General features: G+C 58.2%; 1 protein-coding gene and 1 long non-coding RNA gene across 2 annotated transcripts; both read right to left on the reverse strand.

Moving 5' to 3' along the window:
* Positions 1-842: 842 nt before the first annotated feature.
* ZC3H12A (zinc finger CCCH-type containing 12A) lies at positions 843-10709 on the reverse strand. Its single transcript, XM_058303864.2, has 6 exons — positions 10581-10709; positions 9310-9763; positions 4274-4413; positions 3176-3410; positions 2638-2744; positions 843-2468 (listed from the first exon to the last, which is right to left on the reverse strand). The coding sequence occupies exons 2-6, from the start codon at positions 9738-9740 to the stop codon at positions 1597-1599; spliced, it is 1785 nt and encodes a 594-aa protein (XP_058159847.1). The 5' UTR covers positions 9741-9763; positions 10581-10709; the 3' UTR covers positions 843-1596.
* Positions 10710-12009: 1300 nt separating this feature from the next.
* Positions 12010-15256, reverse strand: LOC131279794 (uncharacterized). Its single transcript, XR_009187249.1, has 2 exons — positions 14604-15256; positions 12010-13973 (listed from the first exon to the last, which is right to left on the reverse strand). It is a non-coding gene; the product is annotated as an uncharacterized lncRNA (long non-coding RNA).
* Between the last annotated feature and the right edge of the window lie 305 nt (positions 15257-15561).

Here is a 15561-nt window from a genome sequence, read left to right on the forward strand (position 1 = left end):
GTTAAATGATTTGACATTCACGCCCCATTATTCCCTCTGCTAAAAAGAAAGAACTACCTTCCTGCCTGGTCTCTTTCCTTCTTGAGTCAGAGAAGGTGCGGAGGTTGGAAGGAGGAGCCCTTTGGACCCAGGCTCAGCGAGTGACACCAGCCACCCCCGGGCACTCGCCGTGTGCCAGGCATTGGGAAGCAGTGCAGCATCCTGACAACCACCCAGTGTCTGGGTGCTGGTATTATCACCGTTTCATGGATGAAAGCTCTGAGGCCAGCAGGAGTGCTCACTTGCCCCAAGTGACATGACAGAGCAGCAGAGCTAGTTCTTGCATTTGGGGTCAGGATGCTAACCTCTTGCTCAGAAGTCACCCTGCCTCCTCCTGTGGCTGTCCATGGCCCTGGCGTGACCTCTCCAGGCTGCTCCTGCCCTGCTCTGTGAGCCTGGGTCTAGAACACAGCGTCTGGGAGTGCCGGCAACAGCTGAGTGCCCCAAAGCTCCTCCACACACTCCAACGTCCCTTGGAAGCCGCCTTCTCCGTCAGGTGGTTTCCCATTCTCCGCTCTTGTCACAGCACAGAAAGAGGGAAGAGACCCATCGCCCTCCCCCACTTCCACCCCCTCCCCATGCCAGCCCCAGGATGCCAAGCCCTTCTGCACCATGTCCTCCTCACCCAACAATCGAGAGAGATGCCTCTGCCCTTCAGGACTGAGGACTCCAGAAAAAGGGTCAGAGAGCCAGCCAGGGGCTGCTTGCCCAAGGTGGAAGGTGGGCCGGTGGCACACACCTGCTGGGCTTCCATCACCCAAAGGCCAGCTTGAGCCCCAAATGCAACAAAGACAAGTCATTGCTCAAAAGAGCTCATCATTGACTTTATTGATGGTGTTACAGGAGGTACAGACTTTCCACTTGAAATACAATATACCTGTATATACAAATACACACAGTCCCCTAGCCCTTGTGCAGGACGAGATGACTGAGTAGAGGAAGGGGTGGGAAATGGGGGTGAGGGCAGACGGCCACCCCCAACAGGGGCGATGGATTATGCCAACAGAGTGAGGCAGGAGGTGGGTTATTAAGAAGCATTTTGCTTACTAACATGAAGCCTCGGGCCCAGCGAGAGCACGGATGAGGCCTCATTGGCTTTGAGGAGGGGCCCTTGGAGGGCAGGCACATGGTGCCCAACTGGCCAGCCAAGGCCGGCATCCCAGGGACGGGGCGGAGGGAGGGGCCATACACAGGGCCCCCAACCCAAGTCTCTGCTCCCCTGCCTCCCTCCCCGTCCTCCGAGAGAAAAGAGGGTTTGGGCCTCAGCCATGGACCGACGGCCGTTACCGGCAGCGTCGCCTTAAAACTACAGAGATACAATGTGCATCAACAGGGTGATCACTTCTGATCCACTCGGGCAGACGGATAGAGGTGCCATGTGGGCCAGAACCAATCCTACAGGATCTTTGGTTTGTGGGCTCCCTCCCCCACTTCAGTCCTCTCTTTGCCCAGCTGCCACCGCGGGCCTCAGGGTGGGAAAGGGCCGCTCAGTGGCCCGAAGCTGCCTGGCAGCTCTCGGAGGCTGCGGACGCTGCCCCTGTATGCTCCAGGGCTGGCCTACCCACTGAGGTGCTGGGACTTGTAGGAGAGGATCTTGGCAGCCAGCTTCTGGGGGTCGAGGAGCTGCGGGTGGCGCCCCATCACAGCCTCCACCAGGTGCGGGGGGAAGACGCCGCACAGCTTGGTGTACACGCTGGCCCGCTCCTTGGCGAGGCCGCCCGCCCCGGCCCACGGGCCCCGCTCGGGCCCCGGGCTCTGCACCTGGGGCTCCGGGAGGACTGGGGTGGGTGGGGGCAGCTGGTACGGCTCTGACCAGTAGTCTCGAGGTGGGTAGGCAGGTGGCGGGGGTGCGTAGTCAGCAGGGACGCTGAAGTGGCCAGCACCCAGAGCGCGCCCGAAGGCAGAGAAGGCCGGAGTGGCTGGGAGCTCAGGACCATAGGGAGCATAACCAGCGTAAGGCCCCCGGGGTGGGCCCGGCTCGCCGGGGCCTCCTCCCCGAACGCCCCACAGTTCGGACATCTGGCTCTCCAGGGAGCCGATGCCCGAGTCGAGGCAGTCCTGGGAGGTGTAGGGCAGCGAGTCCAGGGGCTGCGGGAACCAGTCCGCAGGCCCGAAGCTGCCGCCGCCGCCGCTGGGGGCGAGGCTCCTGCCTGCGGGCGCAAGGGTCTGCGTCAGGCCCTCCTGGCGGGGCCCCGGGGAGGCCCGAGCCCCCAGGCTCTTCCCCTCCAGGCTGCACGCCTCACCCTCTGTGGCCAGAGAGCCAGGCTGAGGCGAGGACGAAGGTCCCCGGCCACCCTTGTCCTTGCCGGGGGCCCTGGGGGGCGAGAGGCGGGCGTTGGCACGGAGCTCATCGGCCACGGAGCGCTGGGGGCGGCTTGGCCGCTCTGGGTGGAAGAACCGGCACTTGATTCCATAGGTGCATTTCCTTCCTGGGAGGGAAAATAAGGGGGGCTCAGCTTCAGAAGCAGTAGGGGAAGGGGGTGGCATGGAAAACTTGGGGTTCAGGTGGTCCCAAGGAAAAGAACTCGGGGGCACAGGCAGACACGTGAGAGGGGAAGAGGGGTGAGGAGGGCCATGGAGGGCAGGGCTGGGCCTTACCGTACGGACACGGCTGCTTCCTCTGCTCGGAGGCGAGTGGCTTCTTACGCAGGAAGTTGTCCAGGCTGGGCCCATGCCGGCCCAAGGGGTCATCAGGAGGCATGAACCTGCAGAGGGAGATCACAGCTCTCAGGAGGTGGGAGACACGTGGGGGGACCTCCGATCAGAAGAACAGGGAGCAGCTCCTAAAACCTGTGGCTGCCCTCCACGATCCCCGGAACAGTCCTGCGCTCTCGGTGGGATCCCTCCAAGGTAGGAAAGGAGGGTCGCCCGGTCAAGAGGGCCACAGCCCTTGGGCACCTTCAGGGCAACTCTCATGCTGGGAGCTCTGGGAGGCGGTGGGGAGGCTGCCCCCCGGCCTCAGCTGCCACGAATCCTCCTGCTCGATCCTCCATATTAAAAAGCCCCCTGTCCAGCCGGTCCCCCCGACCCCGCTCACGCTGCGGAGATGGACCCCCAAGGCCACTGCCCCCACGGCCAGAGGGCGTGCCGCTCCCCTCCGGGCCAGTCCTCCCGTGGTGGCGGTGCGGGGACATACTTGTCGTTGACGAAGGAATACATGAGCAGCCGCTCCTCGATGAAGCGCTTCCACTCCAGCCGCTCGCTCTGGAGGTCCCGGTAGGTGTCGTTGGAGACCACGACCCCGTCGGACTCGAAGGCCAGCTTCACGATGAAGCGGTCGTCGTAGCACACGACGCGCTTGCCGCCCACTCGCCGCGACGGCGTGAACACCAGGATCTTCTTCTTCTCCAGCTCCCGCAGGATGTGCTGGTCTGGGAGGAGGTGGGGGGTGGAGGGTCAGCTCCCAGCCTGGCGCCCAGAGGGAGGACTGCAGGGTCCCTGACCTCCCTCCACGCTCACGAGGGCGGGAGGAGGGCTGCCGAGGCCACGGCTGCCCCAGCCACGCCGACCACAGGGCCTGGCTGAAAACCAAGGACAGCTCCGGGCTGGACCTGCCGCTCGCGGCTCTCAGGAATAGAGCTGCACCTGCCCCGTTTTTCCTACTGGACTCAGGGCTGCTCAGCCAGATGTGGTCTGGGTTTCTGCTTTTATCCAGCCCAGGGCTGCCTCCAGGAACCCCATTTTGAGCTGGGGTGGCCGGAGAAGTGCCTTGGCTCCATCCCCTGCCTAGCTCGGAAGAGGTGACTACACCCCACAAGAAAGGGGTGACGCGACCGCGAGTGGCAGGCCCAGCCCAAGTGCCCCCACATCTGTCTTGCTCCCAGGGGTCAGGGGGTCCTTGCTGGAAGAACGAGGCAGTTTACACCCGTGCCAAGCGCTCTGCTCAGCACTGAGCAGTAACTCGTGTCATCCCCACCGTGCCATTACCGCCACCGTTTTACAGATGAGGAGCAAATGGCTCAGTCACTTGCCCAGGGACACAGAGCCAGAAAGGGACAGAGCCAGGACTCAAACTCTGAGAGTCGCCGCCGCAGGCCCAGAGGCTCAGCCACTACACTGCCCTGCCTCTGGGGATGCTGGAAAAGTCACCCACCCTGAGGACGAGGGCAGGGCCCCGGTCTGGAGGCAGAAGGCAGGGCTGCTGAGGAAGAAGAGGAGAGGCCGAGAAGTTGCCAGTCTCTCTTGCGGACCGCCAGGGTGGCGAGGCCATGCTGCCCCCAGAGGCGGCACTCACCTGTGATGGGCACATCGGTCCGCGGCTGCTCCTTCCTCCACAAGGGCACAAACACCGTGATGTCCGTGTGGCCCCGCTCCAGAAACCAGTTCACGGCCAGCAGGATGCCCTGGCAGGAGAAGACCTCTTTGTTGCCGTGGCTGGAGGGAGAGGAGAGACAGGGTCAGCCAGCCAGGGCGGCCAGCCTTCGGTCCCCAGGCTGGCTGGAGGGGGCGGGTCGCTCTTCCGCCTCCCCGCGGTGGCCAGGGGGCGGTGGGCTCAGCCCCCGGCCTCCGGCTGTGGCAGCCCCGCGGCCTCCCTTCCCTGACCCTTTCCCGCAGCGCCTGGGATGGCCCGGCCAGGGATTTTCCCTGAGGTTCATCTCCTGAAAGTGAGGAAACACCCAGGAATCCGGCAGCACCCGCTCCCCACTGCGCGGGGAGGGCCAGCACTTGCAACACACCTGGGGGTGGGGGCGAGGCGCCAGGAGAGTTCTGGTTCCTGCCCCACCCGGGCAGCTGCCGGGACCACAGGGACACGCGCGCCACCTGAGTCACCAGCCCTCCTCGCGGCAGCGCGGGGTGGGGGCGGGGGGAGCACCAGCTCTGGCTAAGTGAAGAGAAACCAGCTTGTTCCGGATTAAAGTTCAGTCCTCAGGCCACGGGTGAGGGGCCGGTGATTCTGACCCTAAACACGGGACCAGGGTGGAGGCGGCTCTTCGGAGCAGTTCACTTTGAAAGTGAAAGGAAACTGCTTTTCCTCCCAAGACCGCCAATTCCCCCAAATGCCCTGGCCATGCCCCTTGAGACGCGGCGCTCTCCTTCCCCCTCCCAGGGAGGCTGTGGCGGGGGTGGGGGCGGTCAGGAAGACGCGGGGTGGGGAAGCTGGAGCAGGGAAGACTGCTGGCAAGGAAAGCGGGGAACGGGGCAGCCCTTGCCTTGGCCGGCTGCCCCCCGCCCCTGCGCCCCCAGATCTGGCTGGGCTCTGGGGTTCCTCTGGTTCTGTTCCTCTATCTGAAACACGGGCACAGTCGCCTGCATCTTCCTTAGGAAGGGCTAGTGTCAGGGGGAAAGCCTTCCGGTTTGCTTGAGGCAAAAGGCGGTCGCAGGACTTTCGGATCTGGATTTCCTGGGAGTTGAGGGTGGGAGGGGCCAGGGGGCTTGGGGCTCCCAGGTCATAGTGGGTGGCATGGAAGGGCCCTTTGGACCAGGCTGCGGCTCCTCGCTCCCCCCAGGCCCTCTCTGCCCCCTCGGTGAACAACTCAGACTCACTTTTGGCAAATAAAAGAGAATAAGCGTTACGCAAAAGAGGCAAGTCCACGACCGACCACATCCTGTGAGAGAGGAAGGCGGGGCAGCTGGGGGGCACGGAGGCTGTTTGGGGGTGAGGTTGGGGCTCCAGGGTCTGAAGGTCTTTGTCAATTACGGGAGGCAAAGTCCAGCCATCAGGCAGCAGCTCTTCCCTGGCTGTCAGTCCTGCTTTTAATAAAACTTTACCTTTACTGAGAGCTGCGAGCCAGGCTCGAGGCTTAGTCTTCAGTAAGCTATAAGGAGGGGGCTGTCATTATCGCCCCCTCTTCCTTTTTTTCAGATGAGAAAAGTATAGCCCAGGGAGGGTAACTTAGTTTCCAGGTCTCAGGCCAGTAAAGGTGGAGCTGAGATGCACTACAGGTGCGGCTGCTCAGACAGGTACCCTTCCAGGTACCAAACCTGCGCCCGGGGAAGGAGGAGGGAATTAACGCGCACCGAGTGTCTCCTGGAGGTCAGGCGCATCACGGACCTCCTGGGCTCACCCATACAAGGACTCCACCAAGGTGCCGTGACCTGTCCAAGGTTACCTGGCTGGTGGTAAGAAGACTTAGCACCTGAACCCGAGTCTGGGGCCACTAGGTTGCCTTTCTGTTCCTAATAGCAAAACCTGAAGTTTATTTGGGAGAAAAGAGCTCCCAGATTTGAGTGTGAACAAGAGCATGAGTATCAAGAGGGACAGGCAGGCTGGAAACAGAAGGGCTGCTTCTCCCAAACTCCTGCTCCTCCTGCAGGAGCCCAGTGGTGTGTCACCGCCTCTGAGAGCCTTCCCTGACCTGCTGGGATGGGTCAGGTCATTGGTCTGTTTCCTCACGATGCCTGGCACTCCCCCCATCCTGGGACCCCTTCCCTAGGTCTTCTCTGTCTCCCCCCAGGCTGTGAGGGTGTAGTCACCTCTGGCCTGGCTCACGCTGCCCACCTCAGGTATTCAATCTGCACATGCACCCACCTGCCAGGCCTCCAGGGCAGGGTACTGCTTCCGGGCACCACAAACCTTGGTTGGGGACAAGCCTGTTGTCAGCAGCCCCAGCCCCAGCAGTGTTCCCTCAGCAGGCAGAGCTCTACTCTTTTTTTAAAACCTTTTGTGGGGGGTGGGGGTATCACTGAATTATTCTTTATTTACAGACTAGGCCTTCTCCAAGACTTTTTCTTTTTTTTTTTTAAATAGAAGTAATATATACACCTGGTTTGTTTGCTTTTTTAAAAAACAAACAATATAAGGGCATAAAGTTTTCACTTCTCCCTAACTCAGCTCTACTCTGCAAATTCAAAGAGGTTTTTCCTATAAACCTGCAAAAGATTTTAATGCATATTTTCCCACAGAGATCTATATATGTAAATAGATAATATAGACTTAACATAGATGTACCCTTTTTTTTTTTAAGGGGGTACCGGGAATTGAACCCAGGACCTCATACATGGGAAGGTGGCACTCAACCACTAAGCTACAAGCTCTCTCCAAGATTTACCTCATTTTTAACAACTGCATAAATATTTCTTTATATAGAATTATCATAATTTAACAAGCAGCTTATGGATGGATATTCTTTAATCAGAGTGATTTTATTTTCTTTACTATAACAAACAATGCTCCAATTAATTTCTTTGTAAACGGTACCTTCTCTATAGGCTACATTCCTAGAAGGAGAATTATTGAGTCAAGGTTATGTATATTATATATGTTTATAGATACCACCACATTTCTTCCCAAAGAGATTCAACCAGTATTTTCTTCTAGCAACAGCCTGAGTTTACCTGTTTCCCTGGACAATACTAGAGGCTTCATCAACCTTTAGCTTTTGCAGAGTGCTATTTTGGGAGAAATGGAAAACATGCTCTAGTTCCTCAGTCGAGCCTGGACACTGCCCTCCCAGGCCTGCAGCACCTTCCTACCGCTTTAGTGCCTCGGGCTGAGGGGCGGAGGAAGCCCCGCTCGCAGAGGGAAACCAGGCACCCTGCTTTCCCAGCAAGTCAGGACCCCTAGCCCGGCCAGCACGCACACTGAGGAGCGTGGGAGAGGAGCTCGACGGGCCAGCCCCAGGACGGAGGGCAGGCCGGGCGGGCCAGGCTCTCCAGGTGAAGCTTTGCCCTGGCTAGGCCTGGCAAGTGGAGAAAAATTCCCTTAGAAGGAAACAGAAGGTGAATTTCCCCACAATTTGCATAGGGGGGGGGGGCTGGCCCGCCTGCCCTTGGGGGGGAGGGGGCAGCGGGGCAGGAACCCAATAGCAGCTGAGACAGGAAGTTTGAGGCTGGAATTCCCCTCCTGCCACTGCCCTAGCTTAGAAACCCCCGGCGGCTCTGCCTCTTGGGGCACCTGTTCCCCTGTACTCCTCCCTCCACCACCCGCCCCTCCTCCCTCCCAGGCCCCTCCTCCTTCTGCCAGGATACAAACACACGCAGCACATGGCCATGGCGGCCCCAAGAGTTCCACCACTCCCTGCCCGGGGCGCCCAAAGGAGCCTGTCCCAGTCCCTTACCGGTCACACACTGCTGGAGCCTGAAAAGGGACCCCTAACCTCTCAAAGCCTGGGCTGTGATCAGCTGCCCTCTGGCATAGAGGAGCCAGTTTTTCTCAACATCCTTCCAGGTTCGGCCCATTTCAGAGATGGGAAGACTGATCTGGATGGCAATAGAAGTGCTCAGCAGCAAGACTGCAGGGCTAGGGCCAGCCAGAAAGCAGACTTGCCCCAGCAGGGCCGGGAGTGGGAGGGGCCCGTTATGTCCACCTCGGGCAGCCCAGCTGCGAGATCCCAGAGGGAAGGGGCCCTCCCCTGCCCCCCACCCCAAAGGCTGGGGTCTCCCAGTCCACCCCAACAGGAACTTTTCCTTGGGAGAGATCCACCCAGCCCTGACTCACAGGTGGGCCACAAAGGGAACCAGGAGAAAGCAGGGCCAGAGGGCGGGGGCTAGAGCAAAGGGAGAAGTCTGTGCTCCCTGGGGCTGGCGGTGCCTCACCCTCTGCCCCCAGCCCAGCCTGTTCCCTGTGACGGCCTGTGTGGGGGGCAGGCTGGGGGCCCGAGCCCTGGCACTGGCCTGGGGCGCCCTGCAGAGCCTAGCCCAGCCCGGGCAGCTCTAGCTGAATCAGAAGGACCCAAGTCACAGCTCCCTTGAAGGCGGAGCACCCACCCACACCCCCCAGCGAGAAAGCCAGACTGGGACTCGAGGTCACTCCCAGTCACAGCCACGAAGGCACAGCCACTGGGCCTGCTTACACGGGGGCCTCGGAAGCTCCAGCACCCAAATGACCACAGCCGCTCGCGTGGCTGACACAACTCGCTTATCGCCAGGCTCTGTGCCTCCACTGCTCACAGCAGCTACCTGAGAAGTGGCTGGTGCTCTTCTCTCACAGAGGAGACGAGGCCTGGAGGGCTATGTGACTGGTTCCGACACCAAGGAGCTGGGATTCAAGCCCAGGTGGCCCAGGACAGGAGCCACAGTCTACCTGGCTAGATCACGCCGCCTCCCATCACGGCAGCAGCCGTGAGACTCAGAGTGGGGGCACCAGGCGACCTCTGGAGACAGCGAGACCTGGGTTCAAGGCCACCACTCAGCAGCAGAGAGACCGTGGACAAGCCTCTGCTCCTCTGTGACACATCCCCCAACCCACCTCGAGAGCCGAGCGGCACAACGCAGGGCCCCGGAGAAGGGAGATCAGCCCCAACCTGGAGGTCTCTCTACCAGGCCACAGAGACACGTGGTCACCGTGCCTGGCAACTGGCCATGAGCCTCGGTCACAGAAGTGACACTTACCTCATGGCCACATTACTCCCATCGATGACCACGGGCCTCAAGTCGCTGCCCTCCTTTTCTTCCTCAGGGGGCTTGGTCTCCAGGGTGGGAGCCTTGGGGGCGCCGCCACCCCGCGGAATCAGGGGCACCGGCGGGCAGGGATCCGGCAGGGCCTGGCGTTCCCGCTCGGCGGCCGAGCCGTGCTTCACCAGCTCGCCCAGCACCGTGTTGGTGTCCGCCTGGACCCCCAGCTTCTGCAGGACGCCGTGGATCTCAGCGGACGAGTAGCCCAGCTTCCGGAAGAAATCCACCTTCATCTGCAGCTCTGCAGCCGAGGCCTCCTCGGCGGCTGGTTCGGGAGGACCCTGCCAGCTGTGGCTGTCCCCATGTTCCCACAGACTCATGATGGGGCTGGCTGCCTGGACAGGCCTCTCTCCACAGGGGGCACTCATAGCTCAGGCTCCGGTGGAAGCTCCTGTGGGAGGACCACAAGGGTAAGGGATGGGAAGAGGGGCCCTCTCCTGCCCCTGCCACCCAGCACCCCCTGGTGGCACTGTGCAGGGCCATCTTCGGCTGCTACCTCGGGTGGTCCCCTCAAGAGCTCTCCCCTCTAGGGATTGCCATTCCCATTACAAAAAAAGAGGAAACTGAGGCAGAGACAGGAAGAACTTCCTCATCGCCAAACAGCTGTCGACTTGTGGCCCGAGGATCTGAATTTAGGCATTCTAACTCCACCTCCCACCCCACCCCCGCGCCAACCCAGGGACCCAGAAGGCCGCGGGGGCCTCGGAGGACCTCGCCGCGCCCCCCACAGCTGCGGGGCGGGGCTTTCGGCTGGAAAGCCGGGGTTGGAGGTGCGCGCGGAGTCCCGGGGCTTCCCCGCCGCCGCCTCCGCCCCCGCCCACCCGCCCCGCTGCGAGCCAACTGCGTAGTGCCCGCAGGGCGCGCGGCCGGACTCCGCGGCCCGGGGACGGAAGTTTCTGGGGCGCCGCACCAGGGCGAAAAGTTGCTGGGAAACTCTAGTCGGCTGCCGGCGCCGGCGACACGGCCGCATATCCGGCCGGGACACCCGCGCTCCTCGGCTCGCCCACCCGGACCTGGCTCCCCGACCCCGGGCTCCCCCAACTTGGGCTAAGTTGGAGGGGGTCCTGAGGAATGGCGAGCCCGGGGCAGGGCTGTGAGCGGCCCCACGTCCTTTCCCCTCCGAGGGGACCCAGCCGGAGCCCTCTCCACGTCCCTGCCTCGGAGCCGACCCCGAGGCCCGCGCCCCCTCCCCGCCGCGCGCGCCTCACCCCGCCGTGCGCCCGCCGCGGCCAGCGGCGTCTCCATGGGGCCGAGTCCCGGGGACCAAGCCGGCAGCGCCTTTATAGAGAAGGGTGGGCGGGCAGGTGGCGTTAAGGTCGGTGACGCGGAAGCCGGGCACAGGAGGCGAGAGCCGGTCGGGGGAGACGACGGGCGGGAGGGGGCGGAGCGGCCGCCGCCCCTTCCTGCTCCGCCCCCCGCGCCGCCCCGCCCCCGCGAGGGGAGTGCGCCAGGCGGCGCCGCGAGCCCGGCCAGAGCGGCGGGGTGGGGGGTGGGGTGGGCCGGGGCTGGGGGGACGCTGCGGGGCGGGGAGTGGGGGGGGCGGATGCTCGAGGCGCAGGGGGCTCTGGGCCGGAGCCCCAGGGTGATGAGACTAGAAGGGAAGCAGTGCACGGCCCATAGGCGTGAGGTAAACACAGGCTGAGCCAGGTACACAGAGTCAGGTCCGGACTGATCAAGGTGCGTACAGCCATACAAAGAGGTCCAGCCATATCTACTCCAATCTCGGAACACTTGGCAGGTTCACCCCGACTGAGAGAAGTATACTTAGTTACACCTCCGTAGACGAAGGTACAGTCAGGTACACAGTAGGTGAATCAGGTACATAGGTAGGTCCACCCATTGCAGGAGGTAAGGCCCTTGTTATAAAAACAGATACACCCTGACTTTTCAGATTGAGACAGGAACACACCACAGGCACACCCTGACTGAAACAGGGTACCCAGAGGTGGAGCCACACCCAGGGTCAGGTAGACTTTTTCTGAAATAAGTACTGGAATAGAAAGGCAGGTGCAGCCAGCAGGTACATTGTAACTGAGGCAGAAAGCCAAGCAAAGGTAGGTACATTTTACACCAGCACCAGGTGAGTGTTCACAGAATACTACTACACTACTACAAAACTAGCTACAAAACTCAGACCCTGCCCCCCTCCCCCCCGGAGACCACACCAATCACCTTAGGTTCCAGGTAAATCAGGCACGACTCCTGACATGAGCCCAGTGCCTTACAGTATCCACCCATGTGCTTACGTGAGGGAGACAGACATTATTAGAACCATTTTACTGATGAGACAACACATTCAGGAAAGGCTACGTTGCCCCAGCTAGAAAGAGTCAGAACTGGAATCAGGAGTTCCTAGTCCAGTACACCAGTTGCCACTTTGGCCACTTTTGTAACCATCAGTGAGGTGGGACAGAGGGCAGACTCTTCTGGTGGGAGGGGAGGGCCTGGCACCTGCCGTCGGGAGGCTTTGTGTGTGAACCCCCAAGCTAGAGGAGTAAAGCTTTTGCAGTGCTACCAGCTCACTTTGCAGATGGGGCAACTGAGGCCCAGAGAGCCAAAGCCCTTAAAACTGAGTTCTTACCATGTGCCAGGACTTTCCATGCAGGATTTCTGCCTAAATACAGGCATATGCATTCGTATTCCAATCACATTTATTTAAATTGTAAATAAGGCACCACCTATACAAGTATATACATACAGCTTAAGGAATTACAGTCATAATAATAAAACATCCATGTGCCCATCACCTAACTTTAAAAAAGTATACGGGAACCAGGCCGGTGGAGGGCTTCTGGGCACCATCCCCCATTCAGTCTCCTCCCCCTAGTCCTCAAGAGCTACTTTCCTGAATTTCGTTTTAATTGTGCAAATCAGTCCCTTGATTTTCTTTTAGTTTTATCACCTCTGAATGGATTCCTAAATAAGAGTTTAGTTTTCCTTTTTATTTACTTTTTGGCTTATATAAAAGGATTCATTTTGTAGTTCTGTGACTTCCTTTTTTCACATATTGTTTTTTAAAAAATCCTCTGTTTTCTATGTAGCTGTAATTCATTTATTTGACTACTGTATAGTATTCCATTTTATGACTACTTATCATCCTGTTTTTGGATGTTTGAGACATTTCTAGATTTTCTTTTTTTTTATATTTCCAAGAGTGGGCTTTGGTTAGTCTTATATGTGTCATAATGCAACTCGTAGAGTTGAGGAAACTGAGGCGCAGAGATTCAGAAAGGTGAAGAGACTTGCCCAGGGTCATGGATCTGGTGGCGCTGGAAGTCACACAGCTGTGTCCAAGGCAAGCCTTCTCCAGGTCTACACCCCCTTGTTCCGAGAGGCCACAGGGGACCCCAGGAAGGACCCCCAAGAGGACCAGAGGAGGCTCTCCCCGGCCTGGCCAGGTTCCTGTTTTATTGCCTGGTCCAGGCACAGCAGCTCCAGGGGCAGGCAGGCCGAGTTGAGAGGAAACACAAGCCCCTACCACAGGCGGGCCCATGCACAATGCTGGGCCCTTCACACACACCGCACGTCGCACGTCACACACGTCACAACGCTCCCGCTAAGCCCTGTCCACCCTGGGTCTCTAATCTGCATGGCAGTCCCTTTTATAAATGAGAAGAGCTCAGTGACATTAAGCCTATATTCATTACAGGAACCGCCTTGAAGATAGTAAATGTATTAAGTAGTGTGTTCAGGTTAATCATAATAACGATTAATCAACCACAGTAATAATACCTCACATTGACAGCGTGGTCCCTAGGCGGCTGGCACTATGCCAGGGGCCTCCCGGATTTTGCTGTGCCTTTGCGCCTGCTTTTTCCTCTGCTAGAACTGCTCTCCTCTCCTTCCCCCCCTACTCCTGCCTGGCCAATTCCATTCATGGTTTTGATGATGTCAACCCCTCCAAGAGGCCTGCGGAGACTTCTTAGATGGTGAGTCGCTTCCTCCTCAGCGTTGCCACAGCGCCCTGCCTCCATTCCTACGTGCCGTATTCTAACTGCCAGCCTAGGTCCTCCTCGCAGGCAGGACAGGGCTGGGATTCCGCCCGTGTTCCCAGGCCCTGGAGGCGGCGGGACCCAGCGATGAGTCAGCAACTCCCTGCCCTCGCAGGGTGAACCACGGTCTCACTCTCTTCCGGCTCGGGAAGGCAGCTCCTTCCAGAGAAGCTGGGTCTCTTCTGCAGAACCCACAGCTGCTCCGGGAAATCCCTGCTCTACTTCCCGCTGGATTTGCCTACGTTGGCCCCAATGCCCTCTGAAGTCTAAGGACGCACCTCCTGTCTTGCCTGCCCATCCCAACTGGCTGGGTTGCCAACTTCCTTCCTGGAGCCTGCCTGCCCTCCTGCCTGCGGCCCCGCCCGCCTGGGTGAGGTCTGCAGAGTCCCAGGACTGGAAACTTCCTGCAGGAGCAAGGGAGGCTGGAGAGGGAAGGGCCTCTGGAGTCGCCTTTGCCTCCTCTTCCTTCTTTGGGCAGTCCAGGCTGGGGAGGGGAAGGGTGGGCAGGTGACCCCTGAGCCGTAACAAAGTGAGTAGAGGTGATGGTTACATCCATGAGGACCTCTTGGAAGTGGAGACAGGACCAGGATCCCCCTTGCTTTGAGGTTCCTGAAACATTTTAAAAAGAACGGTCAATGCAGGGCTACGAAAGTTAAGGTGTGTGTTAAATCATACTTGAACAGATTACCTCTTTTCATCATACGCACAACTGTAGTGCAATATATTTAGACTATTAACAAGATAATTGGAAGTTTTGCTTAAAAATAGATTATTTCCTGTAGAAATGACTGATTCTAGGGCCAGGGCAGGGAAAAGATAAGCCTGGAGCATCTTATAGTTCCAGAGAGTGAGGGAATGCTCAGAAACAAAAGGATGGGGGCTTTACAACGAGGCCACAGGAGCCAAAAGAGCTCCCAATGGTCAAACCGGGACAATCAGAGCAACCAAATGAATAACGTAGTATTGGGTTATAACCCAGAGTGAAAAATAGATATCCATGAGTCCATACTGATATAATTATAGAATACATGAAAGAACGAGGGAGAAGAGACAACTCTTCCAGTAGAAGTCCAAATATTATATGTAGAAACGCCCCCATCTAGGAGGTGGAGCTTAATTACCTGCCCTCCCTTTAGTGTGAGCTGTACTCAATGACTTGCTTCTAAATTATAAGAGTCGAGGATGGGAAAAAATAGTTAGTCCCTTTACTGCGGAGGAACCTGACAGACGGCACCTTACCCAGTGGTCAAGGCCAGTAGCAGGACATCGTGGGTCTCCTGATAGGGTGTGATGCAAGGGAACTTCTCATCCAAGATATTTTTTCCAAAGCCCATAACCCCAGAGAAAATCATCAGACAACTCAAACTGAAGGGCATTCTACAGAACACCAAGACTCCTCAAAACTGTCAAGGTCATGAAAAACAAGGAAAGACAAAAAGGGAACCCTTGGAGCATGCTGGCGAAATGCAGTGTGGTATCCTGGGTCGGACCTGGAACAGAAAGTAAGTACTAATGGAAAAAGTAATAGAATTCAAATAAAACCTGGTTTAGCTCATAGTGATGTACCAATGTTGGTTTTTTTTGGTTTTGTTTTGTTTTCCATTGTGATTATGTAAGATAATAACATTAGGGGAAAATGAAAGTGGATGTGGGGTATATGGGAACTCTCTGTACTGTCATTGCAACTGTTCTGTAAATCTAAAATTATTCTAGAATAAAAAATTCATTTAAAAGTCATATATATAATTTCGTGGGCCTTATGGGTGCTGCGGTTCAGTACTGGGACCTAACGTCTTTGTCTGGGCATCTCGGTGAATAGCTGTCCTGTGACTAGGTATGCTCCCATTTGGAGTTAACCTTCACAGTCTAACTTTGGGGCGACGACCCTCCTGCCTCCTTTCTCCCCTGTGCCTCCATCTCCCCCCAGCCCACCCTGCTCCCCCTTTAAAGAGCCTTGAATGCTTGCACAGCAGAGAGCGGGAGGAGCCAGGCTTCTTCCCGCTAGGCACACGCTCTGGTTCTAGTCCAGCTTGCGGCCGAGATCGGCATGGGATCCACTGGTGCTTCGAGTCCTGGTGCTTTACCTGGGGACCTGAAAAGGGCAATGCTGAACTCCAAGGATGGGGAATCTTGGGCATCTGGTGGAGAGAGTGGTTTGGAGTAGAAGTTTTCCCTTTGGCCTCACGGGTACTTCCTT

This window comes from Dasypus novemcinctus, chromosome 9 (assembly GCF_030445035.2).
Source record: "Dasypus novemcinctus isolate mDasNov1 chromosome 9, mDasNov1.1.hap2, whole genome shotgun sequence".
Taxonomy (NCBI): domain Eukaryota; kingdom Metazoa; phylum Chordata; class Mammalia; order Cingulata; family Dasypodidae; genus Dasypus; species Dasypus novemcinctus.

Bases quoted from the DNA above. Each gene is read 5' to 3' on its own strand.
- ZC3H12A (XM_058303864.2), bottom strand. From the start codon at position 9,740: ATGAGTGCCCCCTGTGGAGAGAGGCCTGTCCAGGCAGCCAGCCCCATC. The intron at 3,411-4,273 runs GTGAGTGCCGCC...ACCTCCTCCCAG, and splicing joins GACCGATGTGCCCATCACAG to ACCAGCACATCCTGCGGGAG. The intron at 2,745-3,175 runs GTATGTCCCCGC...CTCCCTCTGCAG, and splicing joins TATTCCTTCGTCAACGACAA to GTTCATGCCTCCTGATGACC.